Raw genomic sequence first — 20,309 nt, 5'->3', positions numbered from 1 at the left:
AATGTTCACAGCTTTGATGCAGGAATTGGCAAACATTTTCTTCTAAAGGGCCAGATCATGAGTATTTTAAGCTTTGCAGGCCACATGGTCTCTTGCTGCAACTCTTCAATGCTACCATTGAGGCACAAAAGCAGCCACGGTCAAGAGTAAATTGTGGAAGCAGTGAGTTCTTTTACTCAAAGTGAAAGAACAGGCAATGGCGGTTTCCAATAAAATTTTTATTTACAAAAACAGGGTGCAGGCTGGCTTTGGCCCACAGGCTACAGTTTGCCGACCCCCTGTTGTAATCCATCCATACTCTTAGTCATTTCCTTCCATGAATCAAAGACTCTGGAAGTCCAAGTTTTTCTAATTCTTGAGAGATTTTAAAACTCATTTGAATATATTCAAGAGATAAACTCATTTTTCTGTGAACTACTCAACTCCAATGACCTCTTCCCAATTTATTTCAGCAGCCCCAACTATGGCCAACTCTGCCATTACTACAGATAGTTCCTCTTCTGAAACCATGAATTTCCAATATTTATTGATTTAACAAATATTTTTTTTTAGCTGATATGTTCTGGGCTCTCATATTTCATCTACTGCTCCCATAACCTCCTATCTTTCAGTTCTTCAGTTTTCTTTATTTTCATTATCATCCACTCCTCAGGCATAAAAAACCTGAAAGTCCTTTAGCTTTACCTACAACAAACAACTTTTATTCTGGAATAACTCCCTCCTCCTCATCACTGTATTCCATTTAAATACCCAGCCTTCTGATTAAGACTCAAGAACATCATACAAATAGGCAAAATGATTGTCTCTGCAAATTTATATTCTACAGCCCTTAAAGCTCCCATAGTCCTATTTATTTTTCCTCACAAACGTCAATAGCTATTCTAAGTCTTTATTATCTTACTATAGTCTTCATCCCAACATCTCCCAACACAAAATTAATGGCTCTGCCAGCAGATGGTGACACTTGTAGTTTCCTACCTAAGACCCACAAGCTATAACATATCTGGATACGAGCCCTCTACAATCCCTCCATTCCCAGTATAAATACATTCCCTGCTCCCACCAGAAGCCAACTCCTGCTCTTCCATGTGATCACAATCACTACGACCTCCTCATGGACTCACATTATTACTTAGTATGTTTGGTTTTTGCAGAACTATATTAGTTATCCAAGCTGTGTAACAAATCACCCCAAACTTAACAAACAAATTGGAGGTGGCCTAAGACACTAACAGTTTAGGAGGTCAAAAGTCCATCACGAAGTAGCTGGATTCTTTGCTTAGGGTCTCATAGACTGAAATCAGGATTGTGGTAGGGCTCTATTCCTCTCTTAAGGTTCGGGGGAGGAATCTGCTTCCAAAGTTCATTGAGGTCACTGGCAGAAGCCAAGTTCTTTGTAGTTACAGGACTGAGATGCCCATTTCCTTGCTGTCAGCTGAAGGCTATTCTCAGTGATTAGAAGCTGTGTACCTTCCTTGACACACGGATTCCTCCAGCTTCAAAATCAACAAATGAGAAGCTTGCTCATGTTGAGTCTAAACTAGACAAAAGCTATGCCTGCAAATCTTTGCAAAACAATCTCCAGTTGAAATGGCTAAGGAGTAATATCCTTAAGCTTTCTAGAGGTCACCTGGTTTGATTCAGAAAAATTGTGAAGCACACGTTAACTTCTTGAAAAAGCCTCTAGTGATGGGGTGCCTGGGTGGCTCAGTGGGTTAAAGCCTCTGCCTTCGGCTCAGGTCACGATCCCAGAGTCCTAAGATCAAGCCCCACATTGGGCTCTCTGCTCAGCAGGGAGCCTGCTTCCTCCTCTCTATCTGCCTGCTTCTCTGCCTACTTGTGATTTCCATCCATCTGTCAAATGAATAAATAAAATCTTAAAAAAAAAAAAAAAGCCTCCAGTGTAACTGAATAATCTGACCTTATGCTCTTTCAGAGGTTTTATGTTTTATGTAGCAATTATGGCATTATTTGCCATCTTTCTGAGACAGGCTCAAAATTAACTAAATCATCTAGTCCTGGTTCCCTCTTAATAAAACTTCTTTCAATTTAACTTTATTCTCTCATATTTTCCTATAAGCAGCAAGAAGAAATCAGGCAGTACCTTCACTCAACATTTTGCTCAGAAATTACCTTAGCTACATATCCAACTTCATCAAATAAGTTCTGCTCACAACTTCAAAGCCAGCAACAGAGACTCTCCCTCAAGTCAAATCCCTCCCATACTTCAAATCTCTTTTGCCAGGAGAGGTTCAATCCCTTTAAGGAACGAGTAGCTCGACCCACTGAAAATAATCTTCCTTTCTCAACTGTCCCATACAATACGACCTAATCACAGGAGTATTCCATCCTGCTCATTGTTCACATCCACACTCAGCGGGAGGAGCAGAGAATCTTGGGTGCCATCTCAGAATTCTGCCTACAATCAGGAGTGTGAGTGTAGCAATTCTGAAACTATTTTCTATGAATGGTAGCAACGAACAAATAAATGAAAGTAGTGATGATGCTGGAAGCCAAACTTCTCAATGCTGAAGAAGTGAAACACAAATGTGGAATGGAGAAAGGCTGGAAAGTTGGATTAGGATTACCGGATGTATCAGTGTGAACTCGTGATTTTATACACACACACACACACACACACACACACATAAATACACACACATATACACATATATGTAGTTGGTTGATCTTCCATTTCAGCTTGCTCTCCTGAAATAGTCTAGAGGCAATGACACCCCAGCATCAATGACCATACCCAGGGCCAGATCCAGATTTGTAAACAGAATTTCCTATTAAAAGGAGCCATGGATCAGATACCTGGGTGGCTCAGCTGGTTAAGCTACTGCCATGGGCTCAGGTCATGACCCTGGAATCCTGGGATCGAGTCCCATATCGGGCTTCCCCTGCTCTGCAGGGAGCCTACTTCTCCCTCTCCCTCTGCCTCTGCCTCTCCTGCTGCTTGTGCTCTCTCTCTGTCAAACAAATAAATAAAATCTTAAAAAAAAAAAAAAAAGGAATCATGGGTCAATGGAGAAATGGATAACATCAGAGCAGGAAAAGTACAAGATGAGTCAAGAACATTTTGTTGTACCAAAATCTAAGAAAGTATCCCCAAAGTGATGGGGATATGTCAAAAGGACAGAAACCAGTGTTAGGGAGTTTCTGTCAGATAAAAAGCTCTGAAAATATTCAGAAATTGGAAAGAAACACAATGTACTTCTGATAACTGCACTTTTTAGAGTTTATATTTGTGGTTAAAACCATCAGTTAAAACTGCTTTCAGAAACAAAAATATACCTAGAATTCACAGTTTAAAATGTTTTACTTCTTAGGAAACAAAATTTATCATTTAAAGGATATGACTAATATGTTTCATCTCCAAATGTGCCATAGCAAATTTTTGGAGTGGCTGGATATCAGAATAACTATGTGTACTATTCAAATATAAATAAAGCTATTTGAAAACATGTTTTTCCAGTAATTATTTATAAAGCTTCTAATGTCCATAATTATAGTACATTCATGGAGAAATTGCCCAGTTAAAGGTCCAAGGATTCTAGGGTCCCCTGAGCCTGTCCTCTCTCAATTTAATCATATAGTTAAGAAAGAAATGTAACAGAATTGTTTTAATGTTGAAAAGGGCTGAAGATAACCCATAGGAAATTCACTTAACAATATCAACTCTAGATGAATTGATAAAAGGAAGTTTAACAAATGAAATTACAAGACTATAATCATGGGCATTCACTTATTAATAATCAATGAAAACACTTTTTAATTTAACTTAATACTGATTGTTACAGAGTTTTGATGTTTAGGAACACTTCTTAATGAAGAATTGAAATTTAATAGTCACACATTTGAGGGGAGAGCCCCATCTGAATCTCGGGCAAAGTATGTGTGTAAGACTCCAAAGTAAGAAAGGAAAACACTCTCTTACTGGAAGTAATGTACCAATATTCTGGCTTAAAATAAATGAGTTTTAGATGACAATGTAATTACAGATTTTGAAGTATGCTTTTGAATAGCTTAAAGGTTGATTCCTGCTTATCCTTGTCATACTTTCCTAACATTAAAAAAAGAGAAAGAGATTATAGACCCAAAATGGAGTCACTTATGCTAACCCCACATGACCAAAAAGAAACTTAATACCTAACCTAAGTCCAGTTTCAAACTCCCCCAGGAATGTACTCTTACCTAATCAGCCTGGAATTTCCTGATCAGCAGCAGTGAGATAATCCAACCAATAGACCTTTCTGCCCCTCCCCCAAAAGGTATAATCCTGCTGGAATAATCCATTTTTTTTCTATTTATAAGTTCCTTGTCCCACCCTCACTCTGCCTTTAAAAACATTATATTTTGTACAGTTCCTCATAACTTCTGTTTGCTAGATGAGATGCTTCCCAATTCATAAATCATTGAATAAAGATAATTAGATCTTCAAATATACTCAGTTGGATTTTTGTTAGATTTAATATTACTCATCTAAACCTAAATAAGTAAAATCCTATTTTCCCCAGATAAAGTAACCAATAATGTCATGAACTCCAGCCCAAGAATCCTCGTATTTTAAAAAGGCTGTCCAACCTAATTTTCAAAGGATATCTTTTTTTGGGGGGCGCCTGGGTGGCTCAGTGGGATAAAGCCTCTGCCTTCGGCTCAGGGGTCCTGGGATCAAGCCTTGCATGGGGGCTCTCTGCTCAGCGGGGAGCCTGCTTCCCTCTCTCTCTCTGCCTGCCTCTCTGCCTACTTGTGATCTATCAAATAAACAAATAAAATCTTTTTAAAAAAGGATTTTTTTTTTTTTAAGATTCTATTTATTTGTCAGAGAGAGTGAGCAAGAGCAAGAGAGAGGAAGCAACAGTCAGAGGGAGAAGCAGGATCTCCGCTGAGCAAGGAGCTGGATGCAGGATTTGATCCTAGGATCCTGGGATCATGACCTGAGCTGAAGGCAGATGCCCAAACAACCGAGCCACCCACACATTCCTCAAAGGATATCTTATGAAAAACTCCAACACATAAAACAGGCAAAACAGAACTCCTCTGACTAAAGTTGAAGGCCCCCTGCCCTCACTCCTGTCCTGAGGCCTCTCCTTCCACCTTACTGCAGCCCCTGAAGAATCTGCACAAAATCCCAAGACTGCAGAACACGCAAAACATAGCTCCAAGCAATAACTGATGTAAAGGTCCTGGTATGATCAGAAAGACATTTTTTTCAGATACATAAGGAAAGTATAGGCATATAGAAACAATTGTTATTAGCAATTATATTTGGATAGAATTATGAGTAATTTTTTCCAAATTTTTTAATAGTTGACAGGAATTACTGTTAGAAACCCAACAAACTTTATTTTTTTAAGGTATAAGTACAATCACTTTCCCTATAATGCACTGTGTTGTACTATATACGAGAAAAAAGCATTTCTGTACCACTTTGAGTACACTTAAAAATACACACATATACAAACTATTATGTGAAGATTAGAGATATAAATTAACAATATAACAATTTAACAATCACAGAGGCCTGTTTATATTTGAAGAACATAATATTTTAATCACAGTAGATCAAATGTATTTAATTGTTTCCTTTAATGTTCTATTCATTGCAACTTCCAGTAAAGCCACAAATTACTAATTACTTCTGGAATCAGAAAAGAGGTTAAAAAGTTAAGGAAAAAAGTGTCCCATGAAATCTTCTACTTTCAAATAATAATTCTTGTATTTCCAAAACCCATTACTCAAGCTAAAGACTGCAATTAAGATATCAGTAACATTTCCTAGATAAGTAAATAGTCAATTAATTACATTTGCTTCTGGGAAATGAAGAAAGTAAATATTAACTATGATTTTGAAATCAAAATGGAGATATTAGCAAGTGGGGGAAGTTGTAGTAGATAGTTACTATATATAGTAGTTTTCTACATATTGTTAATTAAATTTTTCCCGGTTTTATTAAGAAATAATTGACATACATCACTGTGTAAGCTTAAGGCATATAGCATGATAATATGATTTACATATATTGTGAAATGATTACCACAATAGGTTCAGCTAACATCCTTCATCTCATACAGATACACTATAGAGAAAAGAAATAAGTTAAAAAAAACGTTTTCCTTGTAATGATACCTCTTGGGATTTGCTCTCCTTAACAATGGTCCTATATATCATACAGTGTTAACTATAGTCATAATGTTGTACGTTATACCCCTGATTATACCCCTAGTACTTATTTATCTTATAACTAGAAATTTGTACCTTTCGACTACTCTCTTCCAATTCCCTCATTCCCCACCTTCCGCCTCTGGTAACCACATGTCTGATGATCTTTCCTGTGACTCTGTGGTTTGTTGCAAGGAGAGGGGGGTTGTTTGGGTTTTTTTCTTTTTTAGATTCCACAGGTAAATAAGATCATACAGTATTTTGTCTTTCTATGTCTGACTTATTTCATTTAGCATATTGCCTTCAAGGTCCATTCAAGTTGTTTGCAAATGGTAGGATTTCCTTACCTTTTATGGCTGAATTATATTTATGGATATATAGATATAGATATATGATATATAGCATTATATGTGTGTGTGTATGTATATATATATATAATAACTTCTTTATCCACTTATCAATGGACACTTAGGTTGTTTGGCTGTTTCTATGTATTAGTAATTGCAAATGCTGCTGCTGTAAACATGGAGGTGCAGATATCTTTTCAAGATCGTGTTCTCATCTCCTGTAGATTTATTCTCAGAAGGGGACTTGATGAATCACATGGTAGCTCTATTTGTAATTTTTTGACGATCCTCATACTATTTTCCACAGCGGCTGCACCAATTTTCAATCCCATCAACAGTGCACATGGTTTCCCTTTTTTCCACATCCACACCAGCATTTGTTATCTCTTGTCTTTTTGATACTGACATTCTAATAGGCTAAGGTGATACTTCAACTGTAGTTTTCATTTGTATTTCCCTAATGACTAGTGATATTGAGCATTTTTTCATGTACCTGTTGGCCTTTAGTACATCTTCCTTGGAAAATGTCTGTTCAGGTCCTTTGCCCATTTTTTACTGGGTGTGTTTTGTTCTGGTACTGAGTTGTAGGAGTTGTTTACATATTTTGGATTTTAACCCCTTATCAGATATATGATTTGCAATTAGGCATAGAAGGAACATATCTCAACATAATAAAGGCCATATATGACAAGTCCACAGCCATCATCATACTCAGTGGTGAAAGGCTGAAAGCTTTTCCTCAAAGATCAGGAACAAGATAAGGGTGCCCATTCTCATTATTCCTATTCAAGACTATACTGGAAGTCAAAACTAGAGCAAGCAGGCAAGAAAATAAATACAAGATATCCGAATTGGAAAGTAAGAGGTAAAAACTATTTCAGATGACATGGTTCTAAATACAGAAAATCCTTAAGACTCATCAAAAAACTCTTAGATTGAATCAACAAATTCACTAATTGCAGGACACAAAATTAATATTAAAAAAATCAATATGTTTACATACACTAACAATGAATTTTCTGAAAAAGAAATAAAATGATCCCATTTACAATAGCATCAAAAACAAATAATTAGGAATATATTTAACCAAGAAGGTAAAAAAATAACTCTGGTAACTTAATATTTTAATTTTAATTGCCTGTGTTTCTGTACAGATTTGTTTACCCATCCTTGTCCTACTTTCCTACTTATCTTACTATATGTACTATATGTACTGTAAGTCTGAGACTGCAGAAATAGCCAGATACAAAACTAATCAGATTCCTTTCTTCTTGAAATTTTATTGGTTAAAATTTAAATCCACAAAGTCTTAGTCTGTCTATAATGTAAGAAGACCTGAGTGACTGAAATAATTAAGAAGAGCTTAGAGAGTGGCAAAAGCTCCACTTACTAATAGTTTTAAAGAAATACTGTCAATGGTAAGCATAAACTAAAAAGAGAATAAATTAAATACAAGTTTTCAAATATTTCATTTACACAAACCAGTTGCTTAAATAGTTTTGGACTCCCAAAAGCTTCAAATAAAGCAGATAAAAGTAGAACTAAGTTTAAGACAAGAAGAGTGACCTAGAGATCTCTCTGCTTCTTTCCTTACCACTATCAATCTCATGACATCATCTTTGGTGGATTCCTAGGGATAATGATTTTAAGGAGAAGGGAATGAGAAATTCTAGTAAAATATATGAAAAAAAGAAACTACTGAAGCCACCACTGCAATATAATTATATGCTTAAATTATACGTGAATTCTGTCTGCATCATCTAACACTGGGCGCTTAATAAACAATCAGTCACACACAAAAAATGCATGGGACTGTGAGCCTCATTAGGGTTGAAAGGCACTTCATTAGGTTTCAGCAGAGGGCAGTCTGAAACATAGCATATTAATTTATTCCAACAGCTCGACTAGAACATTAGATTATAGTCAATTCTCATTACTTGCAATAGTTAGGGACTATAACACTACTATACAGTGTTCTGTAAACACTGAATTATCCAATACATGGTTGGGTTCATACAAGCCCCCAGTCATATCTTCATCAACCAATCAATATGTAACTTTATGTTTTTATTTAATGAAACATTATTTAATATATACATTATTAACATTGAACTGATTCATTAACATTGAACTCACAGGCCTGAATGAAGCTTATCTAATGAATGTATTTCTCTGTGAGACATATCATGAACTTTCCACACTTAGGAACACCAGACTGTACCCCAGCACTTCAGCACTACACTTGGGGGGGCATTTTAAACAGCAAAATCATCAATGAAAGGCCCTCAAATAGGAGAAATGTAGCACTGCTAGATCACAAAAAGGACACTTGATTACAAAGAGAGAGCTGAAACAAGAAGAAATAGCATCAGCTTTTTCATGTTCTTTTTTGCTCCTCTGTACACTGCATGTCTGCAAACAACCACAAAAACACTGTGTATTGATTTGGGGGTTACAAAAAAAAATTTCAGCAAATACAGAAACCACAAATAATGAGGATGCACTGTATTGCCTTAGACAATCACATCTATTAGATTCTGATATAGTTACAAACCTTGAGTATTAAGTGTTTTAGAAGAAGGTATTAGGACAGGAAAAGAGGAGTAAAAGTCAGAATTAAAACTGAGGGTCAGGGCGCCTGTGTGGTTCAGTGGGTTAAAGCCTCTGCCTTCGGCTCAGGTCATGATCCCAGGGTCCTCAGATTGAGCCCCGCATCGGGATCTCTGCTCAGCGGGAAGCCTGCTTCCTCTTCTCTCTCTGTCTGCCTCTCTGCCTACTTGTGATCTCTGTCTGTCAAATAAATAAATAAAATCTTTAAAAATAAATAAATAAATAAATAAAATTGAGGCTCAAAATTCTGCACCGACCATATCCACTGACACTGTAATATATCTGTGGTAGGTTGCATTATTGTTCCCAATCCATCACCTCTCCTGTATCCCCAACCTTTGGTATGTGATACTGGAGTTACTCTCACTGAAGACCTGAGCAAATTTCTGCACTGCTACCCATAGTCATGAGATTTGCTCTAGCCAAGGAAATGTCCATGGACATATGAGCAAAGGCCTGAAATATGCTCCAGAGTTGATGTTTCCTTCTTGTGTTTCTGCCAGCACCGTGTGAAAAACGTGCCCACAGGCAGTTCACTAGTGCAAGGAGGAACAGACCTAGACATTAACTGCCGTTTGGAACCACACCCAGATGCCCCACAGATATGTTAATTATAAATAATCCATTAAGTTTGATAGCATTTATACAGCTATAGGTAACTGATACTTCATATAATTTTAAAAATATTATCTCACTAAAAAATCTTTATATAAAAGGTTGATGAGACCCTCTTCTGTCCTTATCCTAAAGCGTAGTACGTAGTAGGTTCATAGTATGTTGTTTCCAAAGATGGCTGCATCCCTATCTCCCATCCCATATGATCTTTTACAATGTGATCTTGTCATTCACCCACTGAATGGTGGAGTCTATCTCTCCTTTCCTCAAATTTGAGTTGTCCCTACAATCTATATTAAGTCTTGAAGCCAGACCTTATAAAATCTGAAGTTTCTTCATGGAACCCAGTCATCAAGCAAGAAGTCAGACCCCACTAAGTCCACCACACTGTTGGAAAGTCCCAACTAGACATATGGAAAGAGAAGGTGGGGGAGAGAGAGAGAGAGAGAGCACACATGCAGGTATGCATGTGCACAAAGTGGGGACAGGGGAGCACTGGAAACAGGACAGATACAATGGGGTAGAGAACCAACTACAAATCATCCAAGTCAGGCATTTTGAACATTAAAACCATCAGCATAAAAACTTCCTGGTCAATCCATAGAATTGTGGAGATATTGTGAGAAATAATATATTGTGAGAAATAATACATTGCTTAAAACAAGACACTAATTTTTAGAGTGAATGATAGCAACTCAAACAAGTCATTAATAAATGTGTGCTGAATTAATTAAATTCAATAAAATGTTTTGCTTAATGCTTACCTTGGTGTTTGCCATGTCCACAATATACTGGTCTCCCTTTATACATTCCATTACTTCAAAACCATCTCTGTCAATCACTTTGGCCTGAGAACTTCCAGATACAACAAGAATCATGTCTCCTGTGTTACTATACTGCAGTGACTTGATCTGATGGCTATGTAAAAGAAAAAAGAAAATAGTGTTGTAAGAAACTGGGCATAATGTTTACACTTCCAGTATATTAAGCACTGCCAGAAAAATGTCACACAACTGCGCAAATTGATAATTCTTCAAAATAGATATCATCAACCTCAAAGGGGCCCTCAACACCAGTGGCTATCCTGTTAGCACTATCCTCCCACTCACCACAGCATCTACTAAAATATCTACTCACCTTAAATCTTCAACCCAACCAACTGCCCTTCTTTCAGCTGTTGATTTGTCTGGCTCTTTCCCAAAAGCAATGAACAACTGTCTCAACTTCCTCCCACTAATGTCATAAATTTATCTGCATCTGAACACATCTCTTCCTCCTCCTCTCTGATTACAATGGTGGATGTAAACCTCTCCCTGCCCACGGCAAATCTAATACCTATATTCTGAATCGCATCCTCTCCAATCTCCTCAGGAACTTCTACTGATTATCCTCTCTTCCCCTTCACAGTTAAGTGCCTGAACAAGTTTTCATCTCCTCCTTCATTTCTCTAGTACAACAGTATCTTTTGCACACTTACCACTCCACTCATTCCCCCAGCTTCCAAGATATGGTCTGCTAATGGCTAACAACTGAACTCCTTCATAACATTATGAAGATTATGTTACCATTCCAAAGCAGCCCACATTCAATGCCTGGCCAGCGTGCAGGAAAATGGTCCAGCCCTCTACTTCAGGTGGGATCCAGGGGAAGAATGACACCATCTTCAGAGCTCCCTGTGGGCTGAGCTGAGGCTGCTTCTGCAACTACATGATAATGAAGTTTCTGTGCCTTCCAAAGGGCGCTTCCCTTGAACTTTCTCTCTTGGGGCCTGATCCCCAAAGCATTCTTCAACCAACCTTCTGCATGCAAATACTGGAATTTCAAATAATGGTTCTGGTGAACCTGACCTGAGAGAGCTGGTATCGAAAGTGGTCCTATGAAGTCAATGCTAAGATGAGATCACCGAGTGGCTAGGAACAAGGACCATATCACAGGGAGCACATAGTCCTCAACGTGCTACAGCAGTGCAAGTACAACTGCTCAAGTTCATCATGAAGGGAAAGGTACTGGCTAGTGTAGCATTCCAGGGATTCAAGAGGTAAAGGAAATGTAAGAACTGAAACAACTCTAGAACTGGACAGCTGTTACTGGGTGTAGTCAGTGCAATGAATAAAGACAATGAAAGGCTGAGGATGAGTAATCACCAACTAAAACCTAGAGTGTGAAAAACCCAAAGGGCCTCTTTGCCAGCCTATAAAGACAGGGTTATTGGTCCCTGTCAGGTTAAGTGGTATGCAGTGACTGATCTGGTAAAGCATCTTTTTCTATCTCTATCAGGAAGCAAGCCCAAAAGCAGTTGACATTCAAAGGTGTCCAACAGCAGCACACATGTGCATCCTTGAGCCAGGGCTACATTAATTTTCTGGCCCTTTGTCTTAACATAGTCCAAAGGGACCCGGACCATCTGGACAATCTGAATTAGTTCATGCTGGTGTGTGATCTAGATGACATCATGCTAATTGAATAGGATGAGCAAAAATCAAGTACATTGGTGAGAAACTTGCTCTCTAGCAGATATGAGATAAAGCCCATAAAAGAGCAAGAGATTAAGACAAGAATGTGTGGGGAAGATGCATGTAGGTGGACATGTGAAAAGTGGACACCAAATGCGAGTTCTTTGTAACCCATGTTAATCCCAGATACACCAACTTTGAAGGAGGCAATAAACCACACAAACAAAGTGACTTGGCCAGTTGACATTAGCTAGCTTTTGTCATCATCCATACCACTGGTAATGCAATAGGCTTATAAGTGAAATCGCAGCGGGAAAAGGGATGGAAGTTATGCATGGGACCAATGGCAACTCTGCAAATTGACCTATTATTGCCAAAGGTCCAACCTGCCAGTAACAGAAGGCTAGGATAAGGCCCACTCCTGAAATCAATACTAAACTAATGAGTAAGTCAAATACATAATATGAAAAACTATAATAAGTATATGGGGAAAAAACTGAGTGGGGAGGGCAGAAAATGTGAACCAAAGGAACAGGGATAAATATTTTAAGTAAAAAGGTCAGGAACTAAGTGACTGAGTAGCTATGAAGTGAAGGAGTGGACTATGAAGAAACAGCTTCTAGAAAAGACCAAGCAGCAACAGCTACTAGAAAGGAACTGCAGCAAGAGTGAATCTGGCATTTCTCCAAGGTAACTGTACCAGGGTGAGCAAAGCAACAGGAGTTGGAGAGGTCAGAATATGTAGCAAGTAGGGTGAGCAGATCAAGGAGGGCCATGTAAGCCACTGAAAGGACCTTGGATTTTGTTCTTTCAGGAAACCCATCGGAGTGCTCTGAGCTGGGCAGTGACACAATCTGACCTATACTATACAGAACCATTTTTTTGTGCCTGGACAATTCTGCACTCGGAAGTTTGTGGACTCCTTCTTAGTATGTTCTTTAAACATATTAAAAAAAAAAAAAACTACAAAAAAAAACTACATTAGACATACACTGGAAACCATTATTGCTTTATCACACAAATAACTACAGTAAAAAAAGTAAAAAGTAAAAATAACTACAGTAACTAGTAACTACAGTAAAAATAAACTACAAAATACTTTTTAATTTTGGGACATATGTGAGTTTCTGTACTAATGTATCAAGTAACTATGCCTAGAGGCAGGTCTAATAACTACTGTAATTTCAAAGCAGTGATGAGCATAAACAATGAATATTTCAATATGACTGTAAGTCATATTGTCTTACAGGTACACCTGTGACTTTGCTGCCTACTCCCATAATTAAAGGAAATGCTAAAAATCAGAGGTTAGTGAAAAAAAAATAATTTTTCATCCAAGTTCAGAGAAATTGAGAGTGCCAGATACTGAACTTATGAATTGTGGAATTTAAAATAACTGTAATTAAGAAATTAGGGTTAGGGCTAGGGAACAGAGTAGAGAGCCCAGATATGGACTCTCAACTCTATGGTTAAATAAACTTTGACAAAGCAGGGAAAAATATACAGTGGAAAAAGACAGTCTCTTCAATAAATGGTGCTGGGAAAATTGGTACAGATATATGTAGAAGAATGAAACTCCACCATTCTCTTTCACCATACACAAAGATAAACTCAAAATGGATAAAAGACCTCAATGTGAGGCAGGAATCCATCAGAATCATAGAGGAGAACATGGGCAGTAACCTCTTCTATCAGCCACAGCAACTTCTTTCAAGATATGTCTCCAAAGGCAAAGGAAACAAAACCAAAAATGAATTTTTGGGACTTCATCGAGATAAAAAGCTTCTGCACAGCAAAGGAAACAGTCAACAAAACAAAGAGGCAACCCACAGAATGGGAGAAGATATTTGCAAATGACAGCACAGACAAAAGGCTAATACAGGATCTACAAGGAACTCCTCAAACTCAACACACACAAAACAGATAATCATGTCAAAAAATGGGCAGAAAACATGAACAGACACTTCTCCAATGAAGACATACAAATGGCTATTAGACACATGAAAAAATGTTCATCATCACTAGCCATCAGGGAGATTCAAATCAAAACCACATTGAGATATCACCTTACACCAGTTAGAATGGCCAAAATTAGCAAGACAGGAAACAACATGTTCTGGAGAGGATGTGGTTAGGGGAACCCTCTTACACTGTTGGTGGGAATGCAAGTTGGTACAGCCACTTTGGAAAACAGTGTGGTGATTCCTCAAGAAATTAAAAATAGAGCTTCCCTATGACCCTGAAATTGCACTACTGGTTATTTACCCCAAAGATACAGATGTAGTGAAAAGAAGGGCCATCTGTACCCCAATGTTCATAGCAGCAATGGTCACCAAACTGTGGAAAGACCCAAGATGCCCTTCAACAAATGAATGGATAAGAGAGTGGTCCATATCCACTATGGAGTATTATGCCTCCATCAGAAAGGATGAATACCCAACTTTTGTAGCAACATGGATGGGACTGGAAGAGAGTATGCTGAGTGAAGTAAGTCAAGCAGAGAGAGTCAATTATCATATGTTTTCACTTATTTGTGGAGCATAAGAAATAACATGGAGGACATGGAGAGATGGAGAGGAGAAGGGAGTTGGGGGAAACTGGAGGAGGAGACAAACCACGAGAGACCGTGGACTCTGAAAAACAATCTGAGGGTTTTGAAGAGGCAGGGGGTGGGAGGTTGAGTGAGCCTGGCAGTGGGTATTATGGAGGTCATGTATTGCATGGAACACTGGGTGTGGTACATAAACAATGAATTCTGGTACACCGAAAAGAAAAAAAAAAATTTAATGACAAGGTATATAATACATACATAAAACTGAAACATGCAGAAATTTTAGAATGAGAACTACAATTACTGAAATTTAGAACTAATGGATGGGTTTAACAGCAGAGAATTATGGTTAAAAGATCATTTTTAGACAGAAGCATGATGACAAAAAATGGAAAATGCAGAAAAAGTTTAAGGTACATATGACATGTGGTGAAAAAGTCTCACATTAGAATTGCAGAATGGAAAAAGAGAAAAGCAGAGGGTGCCTGGGTGGCTCAGTGGGTTAAGCCGCTGCCTTCGGCTCAGGTCATGATCTCAGGGTCCTGGGATCGAGTCCCGCATCGGGCTCTCTGCTCAGCAGGGAGCCTGCTTCCCCCTCTCTCTCTGCCTGCCTCTCCATCTACTTGTGATTTCTGTCAAATAAACAAATAAAATCTTTAAAAAAAGAAAAAGAAAAAGAAAAAAGAAAAAGAGAAAAGCAGAATGTGAAGAAGTGACTGTCAAATTTTGGAAAAATGATAAAAGACATTAACCTGGAGATTCAATAAGTACTATAAACCGCAAAAGGGGAGCAAAATCCACACCCAGGCACATCATAGTAAAAGTGCTGCATGCCAAAGACAAAAGTAAAACCTTAAAAACATTGTTTTTTCCAAATATGTTTTCATCAGGAAAATTCAAAAGTAAAAGTACAATGAGATACCATTGCTTACCCACCAAATGACCAAAATTTAAAAGGCTAACAATACAAAGTTTATTACCGGGACTGTGAAATGGAAAAAATCTATCTTCTGAGACAAAGAACACTGTCACATCAACAATTACAATACATTCTACATACTATAGGACCAGCACTGCTCAATAGAACTTTCTGTGATGGTGGAAACATTTTACATCTGCATTGCCCATTATGGTAACCACTAACCACTAGCCACATGTTTCTATCAGACACTAGAAACACGGCTAGTGCAACTAAGGAACTTAATTTTTAATTTTATTTAGTTTAAATTTAAATAGTTACATAAGGCTAGTGGCTAGTGCACAGAACAAGTACAGCTGTTAAGAATATGAAATAAATATAGAACAGTCTCAACTTTGGAACAACAGAAGACTCTGATTGGCTCATAAAACAGATGAAAAATGAAGTACTGACTAAAATTTTCTTTAAAAACAAAAGAAAACCTAGGGCGCCTGGGTGGCTCAGTGGGTTAAGCCGCTGCCTTTGGGCCGGGTCATGATCTCAGGGTCCTGAGATCAAGTCCCGCATCGGGCTCTCTGCTCGGCGGGGAGCCTGCTTCCCTCTCTCTCTCTGCCTGCCTCTCCATCTACTTGTGATTTCTCTCTGTCAAATAAATACATAAAATTAAAAAAAAAAAAAAAAAAGAAAAGAAAACCTAATGAAATCTATTGAAGTCTATTTGGATGATAATAGTACCGGTACTAAAAAATCAGTTGTACAGTCCCAAATGTAATTTCCAGTTACAAATTTAGGAATGAATATTGAAGTAAACTCTCTATGTAAAAACTGCTTATTCAGCATGCTAAATAAAACACAGTCTATAACATTCTTCAGAGATAGCATGGTAAAGTAGTAGCATACATCAAAGCAATCTTAAAGGTATATGCTATCTCAGGTGCCATTCTCTCAAAAGAGAAATCACCAAATAAATACGTGTGGAAAGCAAACAATTTAACTAGATATTAATATACAAACCTATAAAGAATTCTGCTGGAGAGCTAACTTAATAAAGTCCCAAATATAAAATTTCTCAATCAAAAAGCAAAACTGAACATCTGTCTTTTTTTTTTTTTAAAGATTTTATTCATTTTATTTGACAGAGATCACAAGTAGGCAGAGAGGCAGGCAGAGAGAGAGGAGGAAGCAGGCTCCCCGCTGAGCAGAGAGCCCAATGCGGGGCTCGATCCCAGACCCTGAGATCATGACCTGAGCCGAAGGCAGCGGCTTAACCTACTGAGCCACCCAGGCGCCCCAACATCTGTCTTTTTAAACTGTCTTCATAACTTCCTTGATGAATGTAACTCCGTTGGCAAAAAAAAAAAAAGTCAAATTCTTTGATTTATCTGAAAAGGCCAATCTGAAAATAAAATAAATTTCAATGATAAGACAATTTTGACAACATTTTAGGCTATTTAGTCTTATTTAGATTTACTTTCTAAGTCTATAATTTCAAGGCTGAGAAATAAATGGGTATTTCAGCAGAAAAAAAAATATTAATCATGGTAATTTTGTCTTCTAGAAACAGGATATATACAAAAGAAATCAAAATTTAAGAGTATCTGGCTAAGGCACAAAAGAATTATTCTTCCTGGCTGGTTGCCAACTCCAATTCAGATATTTACCAATGAAACTGCTTTTCTTCACAGCTATTACTAACTAGAAACTACTTCTCAAAATTTGTACTGACCATTTCTCCTAAAATGCTGGAATTCTAGCTGACAGTCTTTAATTTATTTATTCTCCAAAAAGCATTCTTAAAGTAATGATTCAAAGTACTAATTCCAATGCAAAGGGAACTCAAAGGTCTGAGTGGGCTCTGAGGTTAGAATGTGTGACAGGGTGAGGAATTACCACAATGCCCCAGATCAAAGGGTCAAGGTAGATGAGAAACTGAAGCTCCCAAACCAGGTGCTCATAAGAGAGAAACCTAGAAAAGCAAACACGGGGCTACTGCCCAGGCCCTTCCTTCCTAAAAAGAAAAGCCTCTCTGGTCTTACACTAAAATGATAAATGCTAGGAAGGAATGAGGTCCTTAACAAAATTCTGACCAAGGTCCCAAATTTAAACGTTAAGCCCAGAAGCAGGCCCCCATTGTAAGATATAAAATTATATGTTCCGCTAGATTTGCCAGTTTTTCATTTATTGTCCCACAGTTCCAAATTCATCCTCCACTGCCTGCTCTGCAAAAATGAATTTGGGTCCTTTAAATATTTTTCTTGTGGCATGAAGTTTTGCCAATAGAGGGTGCTAGAGAGGGATTGCAGGGGGGGAGGAGCTTTCCCCACTACCTCCAGTGTGCTCTTCCTGGGGTGGGATCCAGAGCCCCACAGGGCTTCTCTAGCATTTGGTTCTCTGGAGCACTGTACAGCTTCTCTGTGCCTGGTTGCTAAAGTACCTCAGAGTCAGCAAGATCCAGCAGCTTCCCCCAGTGCCTCCCTCAGGCAGTGCTATCACGGTGACTCTAGCGAGACAGGTTTCTGGAAAGTTCTGCTGTCAGAGCACAACAAATGCTTTATCATTCAGTGAGCCAAAGCCTTGTCCTCTCAAATGTCTGGCTCTGAATCCTGGAGGCCTTGAATGCTTTATATCTCCACCCTAGGGATAATAGATGCTCCTTTCACCTGCCTTTCTGATATTCCTTAAAGTTCTCTTTACTTTTTATTAGCTAATATCTCATTTCTCCAATCCTCTGTTCGTAACTCTTTATAGTAAACCTCCCCTTTTTCAAACTGCTGTGTGACTACTCTCAACTATTAGACCCTGATGGATATACCAAATTTCAAGTGATTAAATAGAAACTGAGAAAATTACAAGCAGTTTAGTCCAATCTGTTTATATACACATTTATACACAAATGCACACAAATGTTATATACAGAAACAAGCAGATCAGATATTTGATAATTAAATAGCTCAGACTGCTAAACTAAAGTAGTTCACAGGGTGTATCTTTGTTAACAGTGATCTCACTTTGGAGAATTCGATTTTCTTCATTAACCATAAAAGATCTATTAGTGTATGAAATCACTTTGTTGGGACACCTGGGTGGCTCAGTGCGTTAAGCCTCTGCCTTTGGCTCAGGTCATGATCTCAGGGTCCTGGGATCGAGCCCAGCATCGGGCTCTCTGCTCAGCAGGAAGCCTGCTTCCTCCTCTCTCTCTGCCTACTTGTGATCTCTGTCTGTCAAATAAATAAAATAAAAATCTTAAAAGAAAAAATAAATAAAAAGAAGAAAGAAAGAAATCACTTTGTTTTCTCTGGTGAATCATTTTTATTTCTCTTTGGAAATAATTTTCTAAAGAATAGCAAATTTTAATGAGAAAAGGTAGTAAAAACAGCAGCTCTATTTCTCTGGCTATGTGCTCTATGAAATTGCTCTATTTATATTTAGAGGGAAATACAAAATCTCAACAACCCCACACTAATATTCACCTTGTAAATAAAGATATATAGCCATATAGGCAAACTTGATGTCTTCCCTCTGTATCACTGGTTTTCATATGCTCTCTTTGTCAACATTAAAATGAAAAGTTAAGCATCAAGCTCATCATTCCTGTCCCACTTCGCTCTTAATTCTGCTAGCCACGGAGTTAAAAGGACAGGATTAAGGAGTCATTAGACACAGTACTAAGGAGAATTAAAGGGCTTCTTCAAGGGGTATAACATCTGCTCCTCAAATTCCTGCCTAAACAACTAAGATTCCGATCAAAGAGAAAAGAGGGAAAGCCAATCTGACAGTAAACTGGAGTCATGAGGAAGTGAATGTTCTCTCAGGGAGTAACTCTGACACCAGAGGAAGGCTTAGTGACATTGCACAATTCTTTCTGTGAAGTTATTCATGGGGCAAGTGGGAGTATATGAGTGTAAGTGGAGGGGAATGGGAAGGTGAAGACTGAGGATCCTTTTAAGTAGTTTTTGCTCAGCTAGCAAAACAAGCTGGGACATGCAAGACAGATAAACACAGCTGTCTGGGACTGTCACTTGGGGCTCAGGAGCCAGCGTGTCCTGATGTAGTGAAAAGTGCACGGGAATGTGAGTCAGAAGGCCGGGGATCCAAGTCCTCACTCTGCTGTTAAGTGGCTGTGTGATGATTAACAGGCCCTTCAGCTTCGTTAGGTTCAGGCAGTCTCCCCATCTTTTGGAAAATTAATTGATGCAACTAGTTGGCAACACCATGCAGAGGCAATCCTAAGACAGAGTTCACGCACTTTGCTGAGTCCTGGTGTCTTCCACTGAAAAATCCTGGAGCAGTAACACTTATAGTATTGGGGTGAGGATTAAAAGTAATATACACAGTGACACCTAACCAGTACATGAAATGAGTCGTTGCTATTACTATTACTTCTTTATTTCCAAGGTCTCTTTAAGATTGAACAGGTATGAGATCTTGGGAGCCAACTATAATGAATATACTCAAATTGAATACAGCAAGTATTTCAAATTCATTACGAGTTAAGTTAGTGAAAGTTTATCACATGTTTTAATGATCTATTAACCAAAATACTCATTAGAAACATCCTTACATCTTTTCTGATTTTCTGTACCTACTCCAAAAACTCAAGTCCTATGTCAAATGTGACTACTACATTCTTAGAAATGAAAGATGAGGGG

At 38.1% G+C, this 20,309-nt stretch overlaps 1 protein-coding gene across 2 annotated transcripts in view; it reads right to left on the bottom strand.

Moving 5' to 3' along the window:
* The window catches only part of WDR70 (WD repeat domain 70), a 293,941-nt gene that overhangs the window by 197,521 nt on the left and 76,111 nt on the right, over window positions 1-20,309 (bottom strand). For both annotated transcript variants that reach the window (XM_059173825.1, XM_059173827.1), the window contains one exon: window positions 10,502-10,655. In XM_059173825.1, coding sequence (XP_059029808.1) covers window positions 10,502-10,655 — 154 coding nt within the window. The remainder of the gene's footprint in view (window positions 1-10,501; window positions 10,656-20,309) is intronic.

Source organism: Mustela lutreola, chromosome 5 (genome assembly GCF_030435805.1).
Source record: "Mustela lutreola isolate mMusLut2 chromosome 5, mMusLut2.pri, whole genome shotgun sequence".
NCBI classification, from domain to species: domain Eukaryota; kingdom Metazoa; phylum Chordata; class Mammalia; order Carnivora; family Mustelidae; genus Mustela; species Mustela lutreola.
Note: the sequence above shows the minus strand (reverse complement) of the source record. Positions and strands in the feature narration are given on the sequence as shown.